General features: G+C 42.5%; 1 protein-coding gene across 1 annotated transcript in view; it reads right to left on the bottom strand.

Annotated features, from left to right (window-relative positions):
- Window positions 1-1,912: 1,912 nt before the first annotated feature.
- The window catches only part of IL13RA1 (interleukin 13 receptor subunit alpha 1), a gene marked incomplete at its 5' end in the record, with an annotated part of 37,136 nt that continues 15,539 nt past the window's right edge, over window positions 1,913-23,509 (bottom strand). The window contains 6 exons of the mRNA XM_081179171.1: window positions 1,913-2,190; window positions 4,161-4,245; window positions 4,642-4,735; window positions 9,878-10,019; window positions 16,245-16,384; window positions 17,752-17,927. Of these exons, the coding sequence (XP_081035297.1) occupies window positions 2,110-2,190; window positions 4,161-4,245; window positions 4,642-4,735; window positions 9,878-10,019; window positions 16,245-16,384; window positions 17,752-17,927 (718 nt within the window). The 3' untranslated portion in view covers window positions 1,913-2,109. The remainder of the gene's footprint in view (window positions 2,191-4,160; window positions 4,246-4,641; window positions 4,736-9,877; window positions 10,020-16,244; window positions 16,385-17,751; window positions 17,928-23,509) is intronic.

The following is a 23,509-nucleotide window of genomic DNA, read 5'->3' as shown; positions in this document are numbered from 1 at the left end:
CTGCAGCCCAGGGCTACAATTCATCCTCAGGATTGCAGGTGCCCCCATGCAGACATGTGACGTTGCACACTGCGTTGTGGCGGCTGGCGGCAGCTCCTCTTCCTCCTATCTACAGCGAACAAAGCACCCTTTTCTGCTGGAGGGGCTCAGACACAAAAACAGAGACTTAGCCTCTGGGTTCGAGCCCCACCCCCTGGAAAAGTATGCCTTGCTGCAGAGGTTGGAGCCTTACTGCTTCTCTCTTGGAGGCAACATCACTGCCACCTGCTGGCTTTTTTCATTTGCTTTGTGGGTGCCCAGCCCCCACAATTATATTATTGTGGGTGTCCAAGCACCCATGCCCCCCTGGAGTTGGCACTTACAATGCAGCCCCTGTTAACTCTGCTGGCTCAGCTCTCCCCTGTCTCCTGCAGGGGGCAGCAAATCACAAGAACAGGTGCCGGCAAAAATCACAATGCAGGAAAAACCGTGAAGCCAGCCAATATACAAAGCGCCATCCTTATTTCAGACATTATGATGTATTGGTATACCACAGTGTTTAGCTGGTGATATATCATGATGCCGTAAACCAGATATCGCCCAGCCCTACTTGAAAGGCAGCCAAACCTTTGTCAACAATGGGTGAAGTAATGTGAAAGTGACGCTTCAGTCCACCATCTTGAAAATGTTGAACAAGATCACCGCTTCCATCTTGGGAACCTTCATGCCAAGTTTGGTGACAATATCTCAAGGTGTCCGAACCTATAGAAAACCAAAGGGAGAACCCACTTTCAAAAATATATAGCAAATAAACTGCCTTGTGAATTTGTTGAAATGAGAATGCAGGGTATTTTATATAAATAAATATCTGCCCAAATTTCTCTTAATAGTCAGATCCACTGGCAAACAGAGGAATAGATAGATCAGTCACTGAACAATGAGTTAATCAAACTACCAAGCACAAGTATCTGGGCCAAAGGAGGCAGGCGGGGAGGCTGCTGTGTTAACACTTCATAGGCAGAGTCAGGAGGCAATAAACAGCCAAGAAAAATAAAATTCCACAAACTTGCAGGGACACAGAAAACAGGGTTTTTTAAGCAACAGAGACATCAGTCTATTAAAAAAATGTATTTATTCATTCTTTATATAAATAGATCTTTATAAAAAAAACAAAACCAGAGCACACAAATATTCCAAAGTTTACAATGCTTGGGCAAAAAGGTCCCTTGAACTTGTCTAACAGTTTGCAACAAAAGGACAATTCAAAGCATCAATTCAAAGATGCTACAGGAAGTCCTTGACACGATTTTGGCCAGCATAACGTCAGAGGGCTCAGTCCTTTGGGTTGTGCATTTGTTGCAAAAGGAGTTGTGTGGGCCTTTGCATTCATAAACCGTTTGCAAGTCTTCTACCATGACATGCTTTTGACAAACACGACAGGCAAGCTAAGACTCCAAAAGCAAGGCATCAAGCCCTGAGCCAAGAATGAAAGCAAGCATCACCAACCGAGTCATTCCACTAAGTTCTCTCCTAGCCACAGTGGAAGGGACATAAGTAGTTTTTGGTTTAGCTTGGAGAAGCTCACTAGAACAAAGTTTGATTAGACAAAAAGACAAACCTTGCAAGATTTGTTGTGAACATTCCTGCTGTTCAAGTGTCAAAAAAAAAGAAAGAAAGAAAGAAAGAAAGAAAGAAAGAAAGAAAGAAAGCAAAAAAATCAAAACACCTGATAGAAAGAAGTAGTCCTTCAGAATTGAAGCTGCTTCACAAATGCCAGTGTAAGATTTTTTATCTTCACAGTTTTGGGTTGAAAACATCGTCAAGTGAGGAAGGCCATTTGATTCCTGTTGCCTGGTTGGTCCAACAAGTTGTTGTTGTGTGTGTGTGTGTGTGTATATATATATATATATATATATATATATATATATATATATATATATATATGGATAGATAATGCTTTAATCTCCAAGTGGTGTAACACAGATTAGTCAAATGATGCCTGGGAACAAATGTTGTCTGCAGCAGGGCATTGCCAAGAAATTCTCCAGCATCTGGAAGCATCAGTCCCTGCCCCAAAGACCTCTGGTTTACATTCAAGAGTCATCTGATGTAGACAGTCCCCTCGTTTCCTCAGTTCTCATTACAAGAAGGCTGTATGAATACCAACAAATGGGTTTGCTCATCCTTGATTGGGTCTTCGGGGGGAGGTTTCTGGAGACAAAAGAGAAATAGCAGTCTCTTAAAACAATTTAATGCAGTGTTTCCCAACCGGGGGCTATATGGCCCCCTGGGGGCCCCAGGATATTCCAATGGGGCCACAGGTGAAAATCACGCAAATGGGGGGGGGGTCATGTCACAGCACGAGGCTAGGGGGCCACAGAGGGAAGTGAGAAGTGAAGGGGGGAAACCATTATAGTTATTTCTTTAAAATCCTGTTTGGCTGGCTATCTGCTTGGCCAATCAGAAGTGGGTAAGGGGGCAGTCCACCAGGGCCTAGTGGTCCTTTTTTGCCATGTGTGTTTTCTTGGAGCAGTCCTGGTTTGTTTCCGGTGGGAGAGACCGATTGCTGAGGCTCCCATTTTGACATGTAGAGCCCATGATCCAGAACCCCCAGGTCAGGTAAGTGTGGTGGTTGTGTGACAATGGGTAGGGCTGGGTGAGCTGGAGCTGCTTATTGCTGCCCCCAGTGTTGGGCCTAGTGGCAGCCTGGGCCTCACTCTGCAAGGAGCAGCATGGTGCAATCTGTTCCAGCGCCTAGTGGATTGAGGCCTTTGGATGTTGCCGAGGGGTGCAGGACCCGTCAGCAGCGTCGGCCTGATTCTGCAAGCCACCGGGTGAAATCTACCCCAGCGTCTAGCCAAGCAGGGTCATCTGGCGCTGCTGACTTTCATCTAGTAAATAACTAAGTGTCTACTCAGAAGAAAGCCACACTGAGTTCAGTGGGCCTTATTCCCAGGTAAGGGTGTGGGGGGCTATAGTGTTTTATCTAGGCAGCCAGGGCTCCTCCGGATGACAAGATACGCTTGTACCTTGGTTGACGAACGCTTTGCAAGTCAAACATTTTAGCTCCCGAATGCCGCAAACCCAGAAGTTCATGTTCCGGTTTGTGAACATTCTTTGAAACCTGAACATCTGATGTACCTTCCAATTGGTTGCAGAAGCTTCCTGCAGCCAATCGGAAGCCATGCCTTGGTTTCCAAACATTTTGGGAGTCAAACGGACTTCCATAACGGATTCTGTTCGACTTCTGAGTTACAACTGTCTTTTTGTCCCAGGCCCATGAGAACAACTTGCTTTTTCAACTTCTCCCATATATATAGAACTCCCTGTGCGCCTTTTGGACTGTATCTGTAGGTTTCCCCCTCTGTGTCAAATGACTGGGGTCACATTAAGTGTTGTTTACCTTTTTATAATACATGGAAGATGGATCTCCCCCGGGAGGTTCTGGACTCTCCTTCTTTGGTGGTTTCTAAGCAGAGGTTGGGTGGCCTCTGTCATGGATGCTTTAGCTGAGTTTCCTACGCTGCAGGGGGTTGGACTAGATGACCCTCGGGGTCCCTCGCAGCTCCATTATTCTATGTTTTTCTGCTTCAACAATATTTCCTTGTGTTCCTATCGTTTTATGTTATTGTATTTTGTATAAATTATAAAAATTATAAACATGTTCTATTTACAAACAAAACATTTAAATAGCTATCTTTCTACTTGTAGGACGGGGGGGCATGAGCATAGCCAGGATTTTTGTTGAGGGGGGGCAGAACCTCATATTTGTATTGATTTTTTCTTATGGGGGTGCAGCTGCCCCCCGCTACATCCAGGGCAGGGGGCACAGGAAGGAAACAAGGTTGGAAGGGGGCCACGGTCGGGAAAAGGGTGGGAAACACTGATGTAATGAATCAAATGGTTGTCTTTTTTCAGGAGGGAGAAAAAGCAACACAGAAATAAAATTGAAGGAGACTTCAGAAAGTAATCTGTTACCCAATACATTTTAAGTACTATAAATCTTCCTTACGGGCAACTCTGATTAAGTTATTTCAAGGAGAAACTAGAACCATCTGCCACACCATTAAAAGTGTGTGTGTGTGTGTGTGTGTGTGTGTGTGTGTCATTCTGAGCTTGTGCTTCTCACTCACACATTAGATTGGCCTTAGATAGACTAGGATTGAGTGGCCAGTACTCACTTGAAGATCTTCAATGTGCTCTTCAAACATTTGTTTCAGAAACTTTCCAGGCTCAGGAATTGTAGGAAGAATCAACATTTTAATCCTTCAGAACATTAAAAAAGAAAAGAATTAAGGGGTTCTAGATACCAAATTTTGTTTAACTCATTCAACGGTATTTCAGAATTGTTCTCATGATTTATTTAATATTCTACAGCCTTTTAAATGTGTCTGTGGGAAGAAGAGGTTTTGTTTTAATTATTTACTTGTTTTTATCCTGTATTTTGTTCTGGGAACCACTCTGAGATCCTATGATGAAGGGCAGTATATAAATCATAATCATAATAAATTTACACAAAACTGCACCATGCCAGAACGGTCATATTCTCCCTTATTTCATACCCCTATTCCAGGAACCTTTTAAAGTGAAAGCAGAGCTTTTTGGAAGATAGATATACCATATACAACACACTCAAACAGAAGTCATTAATAAGTCTCTTACCTCTTCAGGTGTATGAGGAATATGATAGTCAGGACTGCCACACATAATGGAAGGAGAATGTATAGAAGGAGAGAAAATGGAAAGTCTCTCTCATCTGAAAAAACAAAGAATGAGAAGTAGTCAGGCACCTGACTCCCATTTAGGAATTTAAAAAGCTGTAATAGCAACAGAGTAGCTTTCCTTTCTATTCCATTTCATGTATATGATTAATATTACCCTTTAATCTCATTTTCTAATTCCCTTCCAACACTATTTCTGGCCTTCTCTGCTCAGAAAAGGGGAACTTGATGGAGAAAATTATAATCATAATTACCATTATAATCTCTTTCCCCAGCTGTTTGCTAAACACATGCATGTTCTATCAAAACCTCATTCCCTGCCTGAAAAGTTGAGTGAGCACCAAGGGGTGTAAGTACCCAGAATGTTTGTTTTCCTCATTCCCTGCCTGACCTTTTCACCATTAATCTATAAAAAAGAAATGCTCTTCTGCTGGTATTTGTGTTGAAAGGCCAACAAGAAAACTTTTGCTGTTTGTTAACTCTATGTTGGCTAGGATTAACATTCAACATTTGACAGTGACCAAGTTCTCAAAAACTGCTTAATGAAAAATTTGCTGCTTCTTTTCTATAGAAACAAATTCCTGCCCTGCTTGTCTTAGCATGTTGTTTTAAAGCAATGGATTTTGAGGGTTGTTTTGCTCTCACAATAAGTAGCAGTTGTGCTTTGAAATAATAAATGTAAAAATGCTTTAATTGCTTTGTCCATTTTTGGATTTTCTCTTAGAAGATGATCATGAATAAAATTTTGTTGTTTCTGATGCAGCAATGTATTAACTATTTGGAATGAAAAGTTGCATTCTATAAAACTAACCTTGCTGTTTCTTATGCTGTGCAAGTTTATTCAATGGAACCAGATTCAATATATATTTCCAACCAAAGGCAAAACTACTTAAAAATAATTTTAGATCTATTGAAAAATTTCCTCCATGAAACTTTCATGAATATTCATTTCCTTATTTCCCCCCAACCCTGATTTGATTTATATATTAATAGCTCCTGTAAAAGTAACAAACACAGCTGTGTCTTCTTCCACAATTCGCTGCCACACCAGATCTTAATGATATTTCTTTCTTTGAACCTGACTTGATTCTGTAAATTGATGGCTCTTGTAAAACAAATGACCGTGATGATTCATGCCTGATTATGTTGTGGTATGTGATTATGAAATTCTTGAAGCTTATTTCCTTTCAGTTATTGAAAGGTGCTCCAATTTGCTAAGCCCAGATGGCTGAATCCTTTACAAATAGCTGTTTGGAAGATAGTAGGTATCAGAGTGCAAGTGCTAGTGATTTGCACACTTTTGAGCATTCATGCCCACCAAAGAAAAAGAAAAAGCCTAGAGAACCTGATTCCCTATTATTTATTTATGTTCATGAAATACCAATGTCGTTTTTGTATTCCAGTGACTGATTCCAGGCCGCTATTGGATATGTAAGAGAGTGTGTCTGACTGTTTTCCGCATATTAGTATGGTACTTGTTATGTACGATCAGTACTTTCTCCTTTGTGAGTAACAAATATTCTGCCAAAACAAGGTACCATGTTGAAATGAATCCGGAACTATCTTCCTTTCAAAAAACAGAGAGAATGTTGGAGAAAATAGTAATTTCCTAAAACTCATCATTTTGCTGGTTACATTTTCTTTTGAGTTTATGACCTAGCTAAAATGAAAAGAATTGTCCTAGAATGTTGTTTCTGTTTCAAACATTGCAAATTTTGGACAAAATGGATTGCTTCAAGAAGGGGCAGAGAGATATCTCTAGATTTGTCTGGCAGGGCAAGAAGCCTAGAATAAAATTTAAAATACTAACAGATGCAAAGGAAAGAGGTGGATTTGCCCTGCCAGACCTTAAACTTTATTATGAATCAGCTGCTTTTTGCTGGTTGAAAGAATGGCTGCTTCTTGAAAACACAGACATTTTGGATTTAGAGGGTTTTAATAATGTATTTGGATGGCATGCATACTTGTGGTATGATAAGGTCAAAGCACATAAAGCATGTAAAAGCCATATTGTCAGGAAAGCATTGTTTAATGTTTGGATAAGATATAAGGACCTACTGGAAAACAAAACCCCAAGGTGGTTGTCACCGATGGAAGCGAAAGCTCAGAAAAAGCTCAATATGGAGGTCAAATGGCCAAAATATTGGGAAATTTTGGAACAAGAGGGAGATAGACTGAAATTGCAGAGTTTTGAGAAATTAAAAAACAAAGTGCGAGACTGGCTTCATTATTATCAGATAATGGAGGCATACAATTTGGACAAGAAAATTGGCTTCAGGTGGAAAAATCAAAATTAGAAACAGAACTGCTAGAACCCAAAACTAAGATTTTGTCAAAGATGTATAACTTGCTGTTGAAATGGAATACTCAGGATGAAACGGTGAAATCTGCTATGATTAAATGGGCACAAGATGTTGGACATAACATAATGATGGCTGACTGGGAACAGTTATGGACCACAGGTATGAAATTCACGGCATGCAATGCCTTAAGAGAGAATATTATGAAAATGATATACAGGTGGTACATGACACCAGTCAAGCTTGCAAAAATCTATCATTTGCCCGATAATAAATGTTGGAAATGTAAAGAAACTGAAGGTACATTCTTTCACCTTTGGTGGACGTGCCCAAAGATTAAGGCTTTCTGGGAGATGATTTATAATGAAATGAAAAGGGTATTTAAATATACCTTTCTGAAGAAACCAGAGGCCTTTCTCCTGGGCATGGTCGGCCAAATGGTGCCAAAGAAGGACAGAACTTTTTTTATGTATGCCACAACAGCAGCAAGAATACTTATTGTAAAGTACTGGAAGAAACAAGATCTACCCACTCTGGAAGAATGGCAGATGAAGGTGATGGAATTGGCGGAAATGACTGGCAGAATCCGAGACCAGGGAGACCAGGGAGAAGAGTCGGTGGAAGAAGATTGGAAGAAATTTAAAGACTATTTACAGAAATATTGCAAAATTAATGAATGTTAGAATGATGTCAGAATGAAGTTACCGTATTTTTCGCCATATAGGACGCATTTTTCCCCCTCCAAAAATGAAGGGGAAATGTGTGTGCGTCCTATGGGGTGAATGCAGGCTTTCGCTGAAGCCTGGAGAGCGAGAGGGGTCGGTGTGCACCGACCCCTCTCGCTATCCAGGCTTCAGGAAGCTCTGCGCAACCCTCGGGAGACCGGCTCCGAGGGTTGCGCAGAGCTGCCTGCTCAGCGCAGCTCTGCGTGGCCACGGGAGCCGGGCGCGAAGTCCCGCCCCCCTCCTGATGGCCGCGCAGAGCTGCCTGCAGTCCTGGGATCAGCGCAGCTCTGCGCGGCCACCGGGAGCGGGGCGCGAAGTCCTGCCCCCCTCCCGATGGCCGCGCAGAGCTGCCTGCAGTCCTGGGATCAGCGCAGCTCTGCGCGGCCACCGGGAGCGGGCCGCGAAGTCCCGCCCCCTCTCGATGGCCGCGCAGAGCTGCCTGCAGTCCCGGCATCAGCGCAGCTCTGCGCGGCCACCGGGAGCCGGGCGCGAAGTCCCGCCCCCCTCCCGGTGGCCGTGCAGAGCTGCCTGCAGTCCCGGGATCAGCGCACTTCTCCCCATAGCCAGCCCCACAAGCTCGGGGGGCAGCGGGGAGGCAGAGCGCGCCTTCCCGCTGTTCCCCGACCTGGTTCTTCCAGCCCCACACCTGGGGGGGAAATAAAATTTTTTTTCTTTATTTCCCCCCAAAAAAACTAGGTGCGTCCTATGGGCCGGAGCGTCCTATGGGGCACAAAATACGGTAAGTGGTTTAAGCAGCAATGTTATAAAGGTGTATGTAAAAATGAATTGTTAACAGGTGAGAATCTAAAGTTATAATATATTATGTTAAAGGACTAAGATAAAAACAAAGAGGGAAAGAAATTGCTGAATTAACTAACTGAATTGGAATACAAAAAAGGGAGGTGCGAGGACGTCAGGGAAACAAGGAAATGAATGTAAAGTATGGAAAGACTGATGTATTTTTTAAAGTGTTTTTTTTATCTTTTCTGTGTGTTTTGTATTTTTTCTTTTATTTTTACTTTTGTCTTTCTTTTTCTTCTTCTTTTTTAAATTCATGTAATTCTTTTCTTTGAAACCTTAATAAATATCATTAAAAAAAAATGAAAAGAATTGTGCCTGCCTACCTTTTATGGCAAGTCCTAGGCTCTGTGGTTTAACCCACAGCGGCACCTGTGTCCCTTCCCCCCCCCAATCAGAAGGTCGGTGGTTCGAATCCCTGCGACGGGGTGAGCTCCCGTTGCTCAGTCCCTTCTCCTGCAAACCTAGCAGTTCGAAAGCACGTCCAAGTGCAAGTAGATAAATAGGTACCACTCTGGCGGGAAGGTAAACAGCGTTTCCATGCGCTGCTCTGGTTCGCCAGAAGCAGCTTAGTCATGCTGGCGACATGACCGGAAGCTGTACGCCGGCTCCCTCAGCCAGTAAAACGAGATGAGTGCCACAACCCCAGAGTCGGTCACGACTGGACCTAATGGTCAGGGGTCCCTTTACTTTTACCTTTTATGGTACACTGTATGTAGTGAATGTTTGTTCCAGCACATTTGGATATGGTTCTTTACAGCCTCCTCCTTATTTTTGAGGCTGTCCCTATGCACATTTGTATTTCACTTGTATTTTCTTTTGGGTTTCTGGGGGGGATAGCTCCAGGCTAGAAACCCTTTTAAATTTATCCAGCAGACCTTCCCTGCTCCAGGTTCTCTTTACTCAACATGCAAGGGGTTGCTGGTGCCAGCATGGGACCAACTAAGAGGCAGTGTGTGGTACAGCCGCGGGGGGGGGGGGAGTATGCAAGTGAGGAGGCCCTGGGAAGGTTGCACACAGTGGCTCATCTGAAAGCGGTCTACTGTTTGAGATACCCTGGGTTAAGACATTAGCAATTTCAGGGAATTTCAGGGGTACAGGCGCAACAATTTTAATTAAAGGGTTTCCAAAGACAGCTTTGCCAGATGTCAGCAAATGAAGTTGTACCGGAGGAAAGAAACTTGGATCTTTGCCAAGTAGCGGGATGCACTGTGAAGCACTGACCTTCTACCAGATTAGAATTTATTTGTAACCTATAAATATAAAATCTGTGCAGAGATTTAGTTCTTTTGATTTGGTTCATACAGTCAGCTCAGCAGTTCATTACCAAGAGTCTTACAAAGTTTCTTCTCACCTACTTCTACTGCCTCGCTCCACTCGCTCCAGGGATCATGTGTGCGCTTACAGTTGGCCTTAGAAGTCCTGGCTCTCACCCGGAAAGTGTAGCATTGTTTACTCTTGAGAGTGAGTGTTACATTGTTACGTGACCTGTAAATCTTCAAAGAACAACAAAAAATTGTTTGTATAATCTATTGGTGATATTGTTTATTTTATTTTAATGAAAAATAAACTCACAACATACCATAATACAAAAATGAAAACCAACAGTCTAACACATCTAACCCACTAAATGAGTTGATGTGCTGTAGATTTAAAACAGACAAGAGCTTTGAAGAATTGCTTTTGATTGAAACGGATTTCACATATGATACTTCTGACAGGACTGCTTTAAAATATAAAACAGGAATTCTCTGTTTGCCTATGTGGCAAACGTGTCAGATTCCTGCCCAGGAAGTTGAACAAAATCATATCCACAGAGAGGCAGCTTGAAAAACGAGTCTTTGCAAGCTTAAAAATGGAGCACTGGCCTTAACTGTGAGTATTCCTTCCACCTGAAATTTGAGTACCAAAATAATAATAATAATAATAATAATAATAATAATAATAATTATTATTATTATTATTATTATTATTATTATTTCTTATTTATACCCTGCCCATGTGGCTGGGTTTTTCCAGCCACTCTGGGCGGCTTCCAACAGAATATTAAAATACAATAATCTATTAAACATTAAAAGCTTCCCTAAACAAGGCTGCCTTCAGATGTCTTCTAAAAGTCTGGTAGTTTTCTCTTTGACATCTGGTGGGAGGGCATTCTACAGGGCAGGTGCCACTACCGAGAAGCCCCTCTGCCTGGTTCCCTGTAACTTGGCTTCTCGCAGAAGAATTGTACTCAGAAACATACTGGGAGCCAGTGTAGGTCTTTCAAGTGGTCTCGGCGGCCGCTCCCAGTCACCAGTCTAGCTTACGCATTCTGAATTAGTTGTAGTTTTTGGGTCACCTTCAAAGGTAGCCCCACATAGAGCGCATTGCAATATTCCAAGCGAGAGATAACTAGAGCCTGCACCATTCTGGTGAGACAGTCTGCGGGCAGGTAGGGTCTCAGCCTACGTACCAGATGGAGCTGGTAGACAGCTGCCCTGGACACAGAATTGACCTGCGCCTCCATGGACAGCTGTGAGTCCAAAATGACTCCCAGGCTGCGCACCTGGTCCTTCAGGGGCACAGTTACCCCATTCAGGACCAGGGAGTCCTCCACACCTGCCTGCCTCCTGTCCCCCAAAAAGAGTACTTCTGTCTTGTCAGGATTCAACCTCAATCTGTTAGTCGTCATCCATCCTCCAACTGCCTCCAGACACTCACACAGGACCTTCACTGCCTTCACTGGTTCTGATTTGAAAGAGAGGTAGAACTGTGTATCATCCGCATAGTGATGAACACCCAGCCCAAACCCCATGATGATCTCTCCCAGTGGCTGCAAGTAGATGTTAAAAGCATGGGGGAGAGGACAGAACCCTGAGGCATCCCACAAGTGAGAGCCCAGGGGTCTGAACACTCATCCCCCACACCACTTTCTGAACATGGCCCAGGAGGAAGGAGCGGAACCACTGTATAACAGTGCCCCCAGCTCCCAGCCCCTCTATACGGCCCACAAGGATGTTATGGTTGATGGTGTCAAAAGCCGCTGAGAGATCCAGCAGAACTAGGAAACAGCTCTCACCTTTGTCCCTAGACCGCCAGAGATCATTGACCAGTGCAACCAAGGCAGTTTCAGTCCTATGATGAGGCCTGAATCCTGATTGGAAGGGATCCAAATGGTCCGCATCCTCCAGGCGTGCCTGGAGTTGTTCAGCAACCACTCGCTCAATCAGCTTGCCCAAGAATGGCAGATTTGAGACTGGGCGATAGTTGGCCAAATTGGCTGCATCTAAAGATGGTTTTTTAAGAAGTGGTTTGATAACCGCCTCTTTCAACGGGTCTCCCTCACAAAGAGAAGAATTCAACACCCCGTGAAGCCCACCGCCCAGCCCTTCCCGGCTAGCTTTTATAAGCCAGGATGGGCAAGGGTCAAGGAGACAGGTGGTTGATTTCACTTGTCCAAGCAGCCTGACCACATCCTCGGAGGTAACAGATTGGAACCGATCCCACGCAACTTGACTAGACAGGACTCTAGCACTCTCCCACCCCGGCCCTGCTCCCACTGTGGAGTCTACCTCTTCCTGAATCTGAGCGACATTATCTGCAAAAAACTTTGCAGGAGATCATGTGGCTGTACTGGGCCCCAATGTAGCAAGTGGTTCCGCTAAATTGCGAACCACCTGAGTCTCCTGCTGCTGTTTTCTGCAGATGGAATATAGGTGGTGAAGAAAGTCTTCTTCGTTGTCACTACTGCCACTTGGTAGGCTCGACATTGAGCTCCAACCCGGGTCCGGTCAGCTTCAGAATAAGTCATCCCCCACCGGTGCTCTAGCTGTCTCAGTGATTGTTTCATTGCCCTCAGATCCGTGGAAAACCACGGGGCTGTCCAGGCTCCATGCAATTGGAGAGGGCACATCGGAGACAAATATTATGTATCCTGTGTTGTATGAACTTGTTCATGGGTAGGCAAACTAAGGCCCGGTGCCTGGATCCAGCCCAAATGCCTTCTAAATCCAGCCCGCGGATGGTCCAGGAATCAGCGTGTTTTTACTTGAGTAGAATGTGTCCTTTTATTTAAAATGCATCTCTGGGTTTTGTGGGGGCTGCCTGGTGTTTTTACATGAGTAGAATGTGTGCTTTTATTTAAAATGCATCTCTGGGTTATTTGTGGGGCATAGGAATTAGTTCATTCCTCCCCCCCCCCCCAAAAAAAAAATAGTCTGGCCCACCACATGGTCTGAGAGACAGTGGACCAGCCCTCTGCAGAAAAAGTATGCTGACCCCTGAACTTGATCATTTGAGATAGAAACAAAAACAAGGAATGTTTCTATGATTCTATGATTCTTTCTCAGATACTTTCTGTTCTTCTTGTTTCCATTATTTCATTAGTCTATTATTCCAGTAGACTTAAAATAGATATTATTGCCTCCACTAGTGGAAACAAAAAGTTTAATTTAGACCTTTCCCCAGAAATGATTGGGTAGATTAATCCTTCACAAGACACCCCCCCCACCCCAATGTAGAATAGAGCTATTCATGTGAAGCTGACTAAGAAAATGATGAAATGTAGGTTACCAAGGCAAGGCTATTTAAGTCCAAGAACAGCTATAGAGGGTGAACCAGCTGGAGCTGGGCATAGGCACTGCTTGCTAATAAAGCCAACTGATCCTCTAGTCACCGTTTCAAATCAAGCAGAATCCCTAAACCACATTTCTCTTTGCTCAGGGGAAATGCATCCAGCCTACCACTGTCCCTAGACACTGGCCCAGAACTGCCTACCCTCTCTTGACTCAGACAGAATGCAGAGAGGGAACTGTGTGTCATCTATATGTGAATGACACTGCGCACCAAGCCAGAAATTAGGGTTTATTTGTCAATGCTCACTCACATCAGATCTAGTTAACTTTTTTAATAGTTTCCAGAAGTGGAACTGCTTTGGTCTACTGCAGCAAAACAGTCATGTCACCTTAAAGAACTTAACAAAGTTCTCAAGGTGAAAGTTTTCATGGACCAAAGTCTGCTTCACTAATGCATGAAGTGTGATCTTCAGCTGGCAGGTGTGTTTGCACACACACACATGAATGTAGAGGGGGAAATGGAACCAATGTCATGAGAAGAAAATTTAAAAAATAGACAGACTTGAAGCTTAGATGTTTTAAAATAAACACAGCAACTGGACTTCCGGGTTAGCGCCTCCGGTAATGGCTGAATTCCTCTGACCAGGAGGAATTCGCTTCATGGAAATTAGGGTCTGAGCGCCACGGCGGAGGCGGGGACCCACAAAAAATCACAGGTGGGAGAAGCCTGTGAACATGGGATTCGGCTGGCACCTTTTGCGCCTCCCCTACTCACGGGGAAACCCGGTTTCGGGGATCCGGAGCGTCGTGGGGTGAGTGGCGTGGTGCTTCGAATTGACTGCTTCTTTCACGGAGTGAAGCCACATTGCTGTTGCCAGAGAGTGCTGACTTTTTCCTGTGGAGAATTCGATTTTAAAACAACTACCCGTGAGTAGAACGGAAAATTGGATTTTCAAACGTCTTAATTTGGTACCGAAACGGGGCGGTTTCAAACAGGAAGTACGCCTTCCCCTTTTGTAAATAGACTGGAGCAAAAAGGCTGCAAGCTAAAGTCTTGGAAAGCTTTTCATAAAGGATTAAACTTCCATCGGCTAAAATCATCAAACCCCCCTTGGAAGCAGGAGAGGGGAATTTTTAGACCGCGTAAGCCTGCAGGAGAGAGTGAAGAAAGTCAAATTACTACCGCTCTGAACCTGGAAACGGGCTGCTAGTAGGACTGAAGTTTTGGATATGTTCATTGACTGTGAATAGATCGTTTGTTGACAGTAAGTTAAAGAAGAGAAATACATTGTTTCCATTGTCTCCTTCTGCGTTTAAAAAGGAGTAAATGTAATTGAAAATTGAAACTAACTTTATTGTTTGAATTGTGCTTAAAAGGATTGATACAAATAGAAATTGTTTCCCCCTAGAGGAAGCCTTTGAAATTGTTACATGAGCTGAGTGGGGAATTTCCAGCTGTAAGACAAGACCGTGAGAATCTGGGATTGACCTTGGACTGTTAAGAATGTTGACAGAAGAAGCCTTAGTGGTTGCATTATGTAAGATTAATGACTCAATGGAACAGCTCCATAGGAAGACGGATGTGATGATTATAAAAATTGATAACTTGGAACAAAAAGTGACCAACTTGGGACAAAAAGTGAATATTAATACAGAAACTATTCAGGAATCGATACAGGGATCTACCTTGACATGGCAAATTGAGGAGAAGGCGGGGGAGAAAGTTGTTAAGAGCCCCAGCCTCACAGATGCAATTCGATGACTATAAGTGGATGCCTTTTATGACTGAATCTAGAGAAAGCCAGACTTTGAGGATTGGAGCCCCGCTTGGACTGGAGAAGGAAAGTTGGATAGATCCCTTCATGCAGGGATTTATTGACTTTTGGGACTTGGACTTGGGTCAGGAGGAGACTGGAGTTGTGGGGACTGCCAGACTTGGAGGAACTTTGAAATACGACTGGAAATATCTTGTGAATTTTAGTTTTAACTATGGAGATTTGGCTGATTTGTCGAGAAGGAATAAAAACATTGCTAGGTGGGAATTTCCTTGAGATTTACTTTTCAGCATCAAAGGAAGGAAAATAAGAACAAGATCAGGAGAAGACAAAGTAAAGTGCATGTATAAACATGAAGAAGACTCGCAGAAGGGACTTGGAAAAGAGTTAAGAGCCTCGGACAGAAGATCACCAGGTTGATGGACTATATGGAATTGACGGAAATGACTGGCAGAATCTGAGACCAGGGAGAAGAGACGGTGGAAGAATATTGGAAAAAGTTTAAAATCTATATATGGAAATAATGTAAAATTAATAAATGTTAGAAAAATGTTGGAAGGAAATCATATGGCTTTAGTAGAAATGTTTTAAGGAATTAAGCATAAATAAGTATTATAGTTTTAATGGAAAATAAGGTTAAAATATGTTAAGATAATCATATGACAGAAAATAGAGAAAGATGGAAAGGATTTGCTGAAACAATTAATAGAAATGGAATACAAAAAGGGAGGTGAGAGGAGGTCGATGAAACAAGGGAATGAAAGAGAGGATATTGAGATGGTATGATGTGTGTTTTTTGAACTGTTTTTGCTTTTGTTTTGTTTAATGTGTTAATGTTGTGTTGTGTATTGTTTATATATTGTACTGTATGTTTTTTCTTGTTTCTTCTTTTTTTCTTCTTCTTTCCGTTTTGTAAGGTTTAAAAGTAATAAATATTATTTTTTTAAAAATAAAAATAAACACAGCAACCACTCATAAAGCAGTACTGAGGACCACAAATATCCTGGCACTGGATGTATAGGTGTTAATTATTACAGTCGTACCTCATGTTGCGAACGCTGCGGGTTACATTCTTTCAGATTATGTCTCGCGGCGACCCAGAAGTACCGGAAAGGGTTACTTCCGGGTTTTGCCGCTTGCACATGCACAGACGTGCAAAATGGCATCATGCGCATGTGCAGAAGCGCTGAATCGTGAGCCGCACATGTGCAGACGCGGGTTGCATTCTGTTCAGGTTGCGAACGGGGCTCCAGAATGGATCCCGTTCACAACCAGAGGTACCACTGTATATAATTATATATGTGTGTGTTATAAGAAATCTCTTAGCCTTCAAGGTGCCACCAGTCTGCTATCTAAAGTAGATTACATGGTAGATACTAGAGCAACTTACTTCTGGGTCCAGTTTGTTATTAATTTCTAGTTGATAGCACATGTCATTCAAGCCCCTTGGTTCAGTCCACTGTAGAATAACTCCTTCATTGCTCCTTTTGGGCTTTACAATCAGTGGAGGATCAGGTTTTACTAGAAATTCTGAAGTCGAAAAGAAAACACACACAAAATTATATATTTTTAAAATCCAACATTAACTCAATGGTAGCATATTTGTGAGCTGTAAAATAAAACACACTCCAAATATTATCTACGAGGTGTAACCCACCTAGTACCACAGTGAGAGAAGACACTATCTACAAACCATTGGGGTCCATCTAGCTTGATATTTGTCTGAGAGCAGCTCTCCAGGGTTTCAGCCTGGAGTCCTTCCCAGCCTTACCTGGAGAAATAGGTGAGCCCTTTCCCTGCAGGGAGTTCTAATGTAAGTATATCCTCTACTCATCCAGACTCACCCAAGTCTTGCCTCTTGCATATACCTTATCTCAAGCTCTTTCCTCCTAACTACGGTGTTTTATTGTGTAACGGTCACACTTTCTGTGCAGATTATTTGTTTGCAAAAAGGGGGGTGCAACTATTACACAAGGAAAAACATGATGTCGGGGAAAAACCTGTGAGGCATGGCCATTATGGAAACAAGTTTGTTTTGCATGTTAATCTATCCACTGTACAGTTCAGATCCCAGTCTCTCATGCCTCACTGATGGCAGCTTCTCCCACCCGCTTGCTTGACTGCCTGCTCCCGTTGCTTTTGGCCAGTAAGAGAATGCACAGTGAAAATACCCCTGCAACTGTTATGCAGGGAATGCTCTGGGACCATTTTGGGGGCCAGAAAAAGGGGGATGCGACTATTATGTGATGGTGGCTTGTTTACTGTGGAAGTATGCCAGCAACTCCCTCAAATCAGAGGCAAGGGAGCCTACCTTTCTTTGGGATGATTCCCCTGCTCCTGGTTATTTCCCCCCCAAAAGCTCTGGTTGCCCGTTCAGTATTTTGACATTTATACCCCACCTTTCTTCCATGGGACTCAAGGTGGCATACACTGGCTTCCTAAGTAGTCTCAGCCAGGCCAGCACCAAACCTGCTTAGCTTCAGCAAGGCTGCTGCATTGTGCTGCCTTTGGGCCATGTTCTGGGAGTTAAGGCATAGTAAATTAGGGTCTGGAAGAAACACCATCCAGGAGCTCTATTGCTTATACTTTCAGTTGTTTTGCGGGCTCAGTGTGAGTTAATGACAATGACTTATTGATAGCCTGAGCCCAATGCAACTAAGAAATGATATCCTCCACTAAGTTCCATCAGAACATAAAGATAAGGAGAATTCTTCTCAATCTACTAGTTGGAATTCCCGGTGGAGAATGGCCACCACAGCATCATTCAGAAGCCTTTTAAATGGGGAAAAGAGGCTATTTTAAATATGCCAGCAGACCATTAGAATCTGCAACACCATTTCCAATCCCAAGCCTTTTCACATGAAATAGACCTATAACCAAGCAGCTTGTAAACTTACCATATACTTCTGGTAATTTATTCATTATACACACAGGCTGAATGTCTCTGGAATTGCCCTGGATAGAAATGCTGAGTCCTGGAGGCCAATAAAGGTTTGTGTCGAAAGTGCATCGAAAGTCATCACCTTTTTTAGTGTAATGTGTGCATGGCCCTCCTCTATCCTGATCAATATACCTTGGGGGCAAGAGGAAGCAACATCAGCGCACTTAAAAGTCAGGGTGGTAGCAGGTCAACATGTTTGCACTCCTATACTATTAAGGCAGCAGAAAACAAGGATGAAGTGCAGTGCTGCTTTGTGGTAGCATTAGATTTTGGATTGTTATTGGTGCCACCTAGTCCTCTCCCCCACCTTTATATTCAAGGTAAAAGGAAGCTGTAAAATAGCCACTGTATCCAGTCATTCTCCATTATTACTCCCCCCCCCCGCCTCCACATTATTATTAGCTTAAGGTGCTACTGGGTAAAATTCCATGGTCAGAAATACTCAAAGAGAAGGGAGTCCAAAGTAGTTAGGAGTTTTTTAAAGGTGAAAAATTGAAGGCTCAAATGCAGACAATTCCAACAAGAAAGAAAAGATGTCTGGTGCGGCTGCATGAGGAGCTTACAGTTGAGTTGAGACGGGAAATCAAGAAGGAAGAGTATACAGAGTAGCCAACAGTTACAGGGGAGCAGTTAAGTTGCAGAAAGAAGGCTTGCAAGAGGTTAAAAATAATTAATAAATGTTTCTTCCACTATGTTTGAAGCAAGAGGAAGAAAAAGAAAGCAGTAGGTCCTCTGCATAGAGAAAATGGAAAAATGCTGATATCAAAACAAGTGACCTTAGGAAGCAAAGCGGCAGACTTCCAGAGCAGCACATTCAGTGACCGGGTGAGGGACTGCGCTCCTGGCAACTCAAGGGAGACCCAACACCGAAAAGAGACCATGGGGAATGAGAGGCGAAAGTTACCCCGACCTCAGGTGGGGATCCTGAGGGCTGAGCCCAAAGCCGCGCATCAAGGGGTTTCCCCAAGTTTCCACTCCTTTGTTATTTAAAACATTTACCAGTGGAGATGGCATGGGGGAAAACCTCAGCGAAAACAGGCAGAACCACTCTCCGACGCTAGCACCTCAAAACCTGGCGAGTCAGTGCTGAACTCTCCATTAATTTGAAACTGACAACGAAGAAGCCCCCCCCCCCCCAATTTAATATGCAAACGAAACAACTTGTCTCTGGATATCGAGAAAATATTTAGAATAAGAGTGAACAAGTCAAAAAGCAGGAAAAGACCATGGGATTGTCTAGTATTTTTGAACTTGAGGCTACACAGAGTAAAATATTGCTAAAGGGCAGAGCAAATCCCTTGTATATAGATGGGAAACATATTGAGATCATGATAGAAGTCCCAATACATCTGTTAAAAAGGAGAGACAATTATAGATTTACATCGGCGCTTAAGAAAAATAAAATATTGTTCAAATGGGAATTCCCTCAGGGACTCACCTTTACATATAAAGAGAGGAAAAGAACTTTCAGATCGGTGGAAGAAACCAGAATCCTCTGGAAGAAGTACTGGCAAGAGTTAGGAGGAGAGAAGCTTCAAGAGCGAGAAAATAAAAACAAGATAAGACTAAGACTTTAATTACGATTTGTATTTTCTGTTTTCCTTTATCCTTTTTCTTTCTTTCTATCACCGCTTGATTACTTAAGTAAGACTTGACAAATTAAAAAAATTGTATGGCATTTAAATGTATCTCCTGGAAACTGAATGGGCTGAACAGTAAACTAAAAAGGAACAAAGAAGAATGTATATTAAAGAGGGAGGAAATGGGATATTATATGTTTTCAAGGGACCCATATATCTAATAAGCATATGAGGGTTTCAAAAAATAAAAATTTGGGTCTAGAGTATATAGCATCAGGTACGGAGAAAAAGAGGGGAGTGGTCATCTACGTAAAACCAGTCCTAAACCCGCAACTGTTATTTCAAGATGAAGAAGGCAGAGTCTTAAGGGTAGAAATACAAATAAATGAAGAAAAAATAATTTTGGTGGGGATTTATGCCCCAAACAATAACAAATTAGAATTCTATAGAAACTTAGAAGAGAGACTCTGGGACTATGCCAGTGAAAATATAATAATTATGGGGGACTTAAATGGAGTTGCATCCATCAAAATGGATAGAAAGGACAGAGATAGACTATCTAACTCAGGTAGATTACCATTCTCCTTCCAAATGACAGAAAAGTTCAATCTTTATGATACTTGGAGAATTAAACATTCTAACGTAAAAGATATCACACATTTTTCTGAAGTTAAAAAGTCAGGTGGGAGAATTGATGTGATCTGGACTTCAAAAAAATTGACACTGAGCTTGGAGAAAGCAGAAATTTTGAATAGATCCCTGTCAGAGCACAATGCAGTAATGATACATAGGAAATTTAAAAAAACGTACAAGGGGGAGGTGGAGGATGAATGATGAATTATGGAGAGATGATCAAAGGGTAATTAAAGCCAAAGAAATGCTGAAAGAATTCTTTGAAATAAACAAAAAACAAGTCACAGATAGGAAAATAATCTGGGATGCAAGCAAAGCCTATATGAGAGGCTTTGGAATACAACAAATGGGGAGGATTAGGAAGAGTAAAGAGAGTAATATCATGGAAATAAATAAACAGATTAGAGAAAATGTAAAAGAGTTGGTAAAAAACCGTAAAAATGAGAAAATACTCCAAAACATAAAAATTTTACAATCCCATATATCCAATTTAATAAATAAAGAAGTGGAAAACAAAATCAAATGGACTGACAAAGATAATTTGAATCGGCCAATAAACCTGGCAAGATGCTGGCCTGGTTAACAAAGGAAAGACAAGTGGAAAGAGTTGTAAATAAAATAACAGACCAGGGAAAAGAAATTATCGACCCGGACCAAATTAAAGATAAATTTATGAATTATTACAAAAAACTATATGAACTAGAACACAAAAATGAGAATAAAGTTAAAAAATACCTGATAGAAAACAAGTTGCCAGAGATTAGGGAAGTGCTGGGTGAGATCCCATGGACAGTAATACTAAAAGGAAAGGGAGTTCATGATGGCTGGGAGTTTGTTAAGAGGGAGATAGTAAAAGCACAACTTCAGGCAAGACCAGTGAGACGGAAACATGGAAGGTGCCTAAAGAAGCCAGGGTGGCTATCTAAAGAACTTTTAACTGAGTTAAGATTAAAAAAGGATGTGTACAAAAAATGGAAAAGGGGGGAAACCACCAAAGAGGAATTCAAACAAATAGCCAGCACATGTAGACACAAAGTCAGAAAAGCTAAAGCACAGAATGAACTCAGGCTTGCTAGAGAGGTTAAAAGCAACAAAAAAGGCTTTTATGGGTATGTCCGTAGCAAAAGGAAGAACAAAGAAACAGTGGGGTCACTCAGAGGAGAAGATGGTGAAATGCAAACAGGGGACACAGAAAGGGCTGAACTCCTCAATGCCTTCTTTGCCTCAGTCTTCTCCGATAAAGAAAACAATGCCCGACCTGAAGAATTTGGAGCAAATGATTCAGCAAAGGAAACACAGCCCAGAATAACTAAGGAGATAGTACAAGAATACTTGGCTAGTTTAGATGTATTCAAGTCTCCAGGGCCAGATGAACTGCATCCAAGAGTATTAAAAGAACTGGCAGATGTGATCTCAGAACCACTGGCAGTCATCTTTGAGAATTCCTGGAGAACAGGCGAAGTCCCGGCAAACTGGAGGAGGGCAAATGTTGTCCCTATTTTCAAAAAGGGGAAAAGAGAGGACCCAAATAATTACCGCCCAGTCAGTCTGACATCAATACCAGGGAAGATTCTGGAGCAGATCACTAAGCAAACAGTTTGTGAGCACCTAGAAAGGAATGCTGTGATCACCAATAGTCAGCATGGATTTCTGAAAAATAAGTCATGTCAGACTAACCTGATCTCGTTTTTTGACAGAATTACAAGCCTGGTAGATGAAGGGAACGCAGTGGATGTAGCCTACCTTGATTTCAGCAAGGCATTTGACAAGGTGCCCCATGATATTCTTGTAAAGAAGCTGGTAAAATGCGGTCTTGACTATGCTACCACTCAGTGGATTAGTAACTGGCTGACTGACCGAACCCAAAGGGTGCTCATCAATGGTTCCTCTTCATCCTGGAGAAGAGTGACTAGTGGGGTGCCACAGGGTTCTGTCTTGGGCCTGGTCTTATTCAACATCTTTATCAACGACTTGTATGATGGACTCAAGGGCATCCTGATCAAATTTGCAGATGACACCAAACTGGGTGGGGTGGGGTGGCTAACACCCCAGAGGACAGGATCACACTTCAAAACGACCTTGACAGATTAGAGAACTGGGCCAAAACAAACAAGATGAACTTTAACAGGGAGAAATGTAAAGTATTGCACTTGGGCAAAAAAAATGGGAGGCACAAAAACAAGATGGAGGACACCTGGCTTGAGAGCAGTACATGTGAAAAGGATCTAGGAGTCTTGGCTGACCACAAACTTGACATGAACCAACAGTGTGACGCGGCAGCTAAAAAAGCCAATGCAATTCTGGGCTGCATCTATAGGAGTATAGCATCTAGATCAAGGGAAGTAATAGTGCCACTGTATTCTGCTCTGGTCAGACCTCACCTGGAGTACTGTGTCCAGTTCTGGGCACCACAGTTCAAGAAGGACACTGACAAACTGGAACGTGTCCAGAGGAGGGCAACCAAAATGGTCAAAGGCCTGGAAACGATGCCTTATGAGGAACGGCTAAGGGAGCTGGGCATGTTTAGCCTGGAGAAGAGGAGGTTAAGGGGTGATATGATAGCCATGTTCAAATAATAAAAGGATGTCATGTAGAGGAGGGAGAAAGGTTGTTTTCTGCTGCTCCAGAGAAGCGGACACGGAGCAATGGATCCAAACTACAAGAAAGAAGATTCCACCTAAACATTAGGAAGAACTTCCTGACAGTAAGAGCTGTTCGACAGTGGAATTTGCTGCCAAGGAGTGTGGTGGAGTCTCCTACTTTGGAGGTCTTTAAGCAGAGGCTTGACAACCATATGTCAGGAGTGCTCTGATGGTGTTTCCTGCTTGGCAGGGGGTTGGACTTGATGGCCCTTGTGGTCTATTCCAACTCTATGATTCTATGATTCTATGATCTGAACCTTATTAAGAATTTTAGACCAATTTCACTACTAAACATGGATTATAAAATATTTACAGGTATCCTGGCTAACAGGTTGAAAAATTTCTTAAACGGGGTAATAGGAAATGATCAAGCTGGCTTTTTGCTGGGGAAGCAAATAAGAAATAAAACAAGGATAATTATTGACTTACTGGAATATACAGAAATGAAACCAAGCAAAAAGGTAGCAATGCTACTGGTAGATGTGGAGAAGGCTTTCAGCAGTGTGTCATGGAACTTCTTAATTAAAACTTTTGAGAGCTTGAGAACAGGAAACAACATCATGAATGGAATTAGGGCAATCTATGACAACCAGAAAACCAAAATAATTATAAATAATGAAATCACTGAAGAATTTAATATAGAAAGAGGGACTAGACAAGTTTGTCCCTTGTCCCCACTCTTATTTATCACAACGTCAGAGACTCTCTTAATAGCAATAAGGAAAGATCAGGAAATAAGGGGCATTAATTTAGGTAGCTGATATTACAAGGTGAAGGCATTTTGCTGATGATGTGATTATTACTACTGAAAACCGGAATGAAGGCATACAAAAAGCACTAGTCAAAATGAATAAATTTG

Source organism: Podarcis bocagei (genome assembly GCF_964188305.1).
Source record: "Podarcis bocagei genome assembly, chromosome: Z".
Taxonomy (NCBI): domain Eukaryota; kingdom Metazoa; phylum Chordata; class Lepidosauria; order Squamata; family Lacertidae; genus Podarcis; species Podarcis bocagei.
Note: the sequence above shows the minus strand (reverse complement) of the source record. Positions and strands in the feature narration are given on the sequence as shown.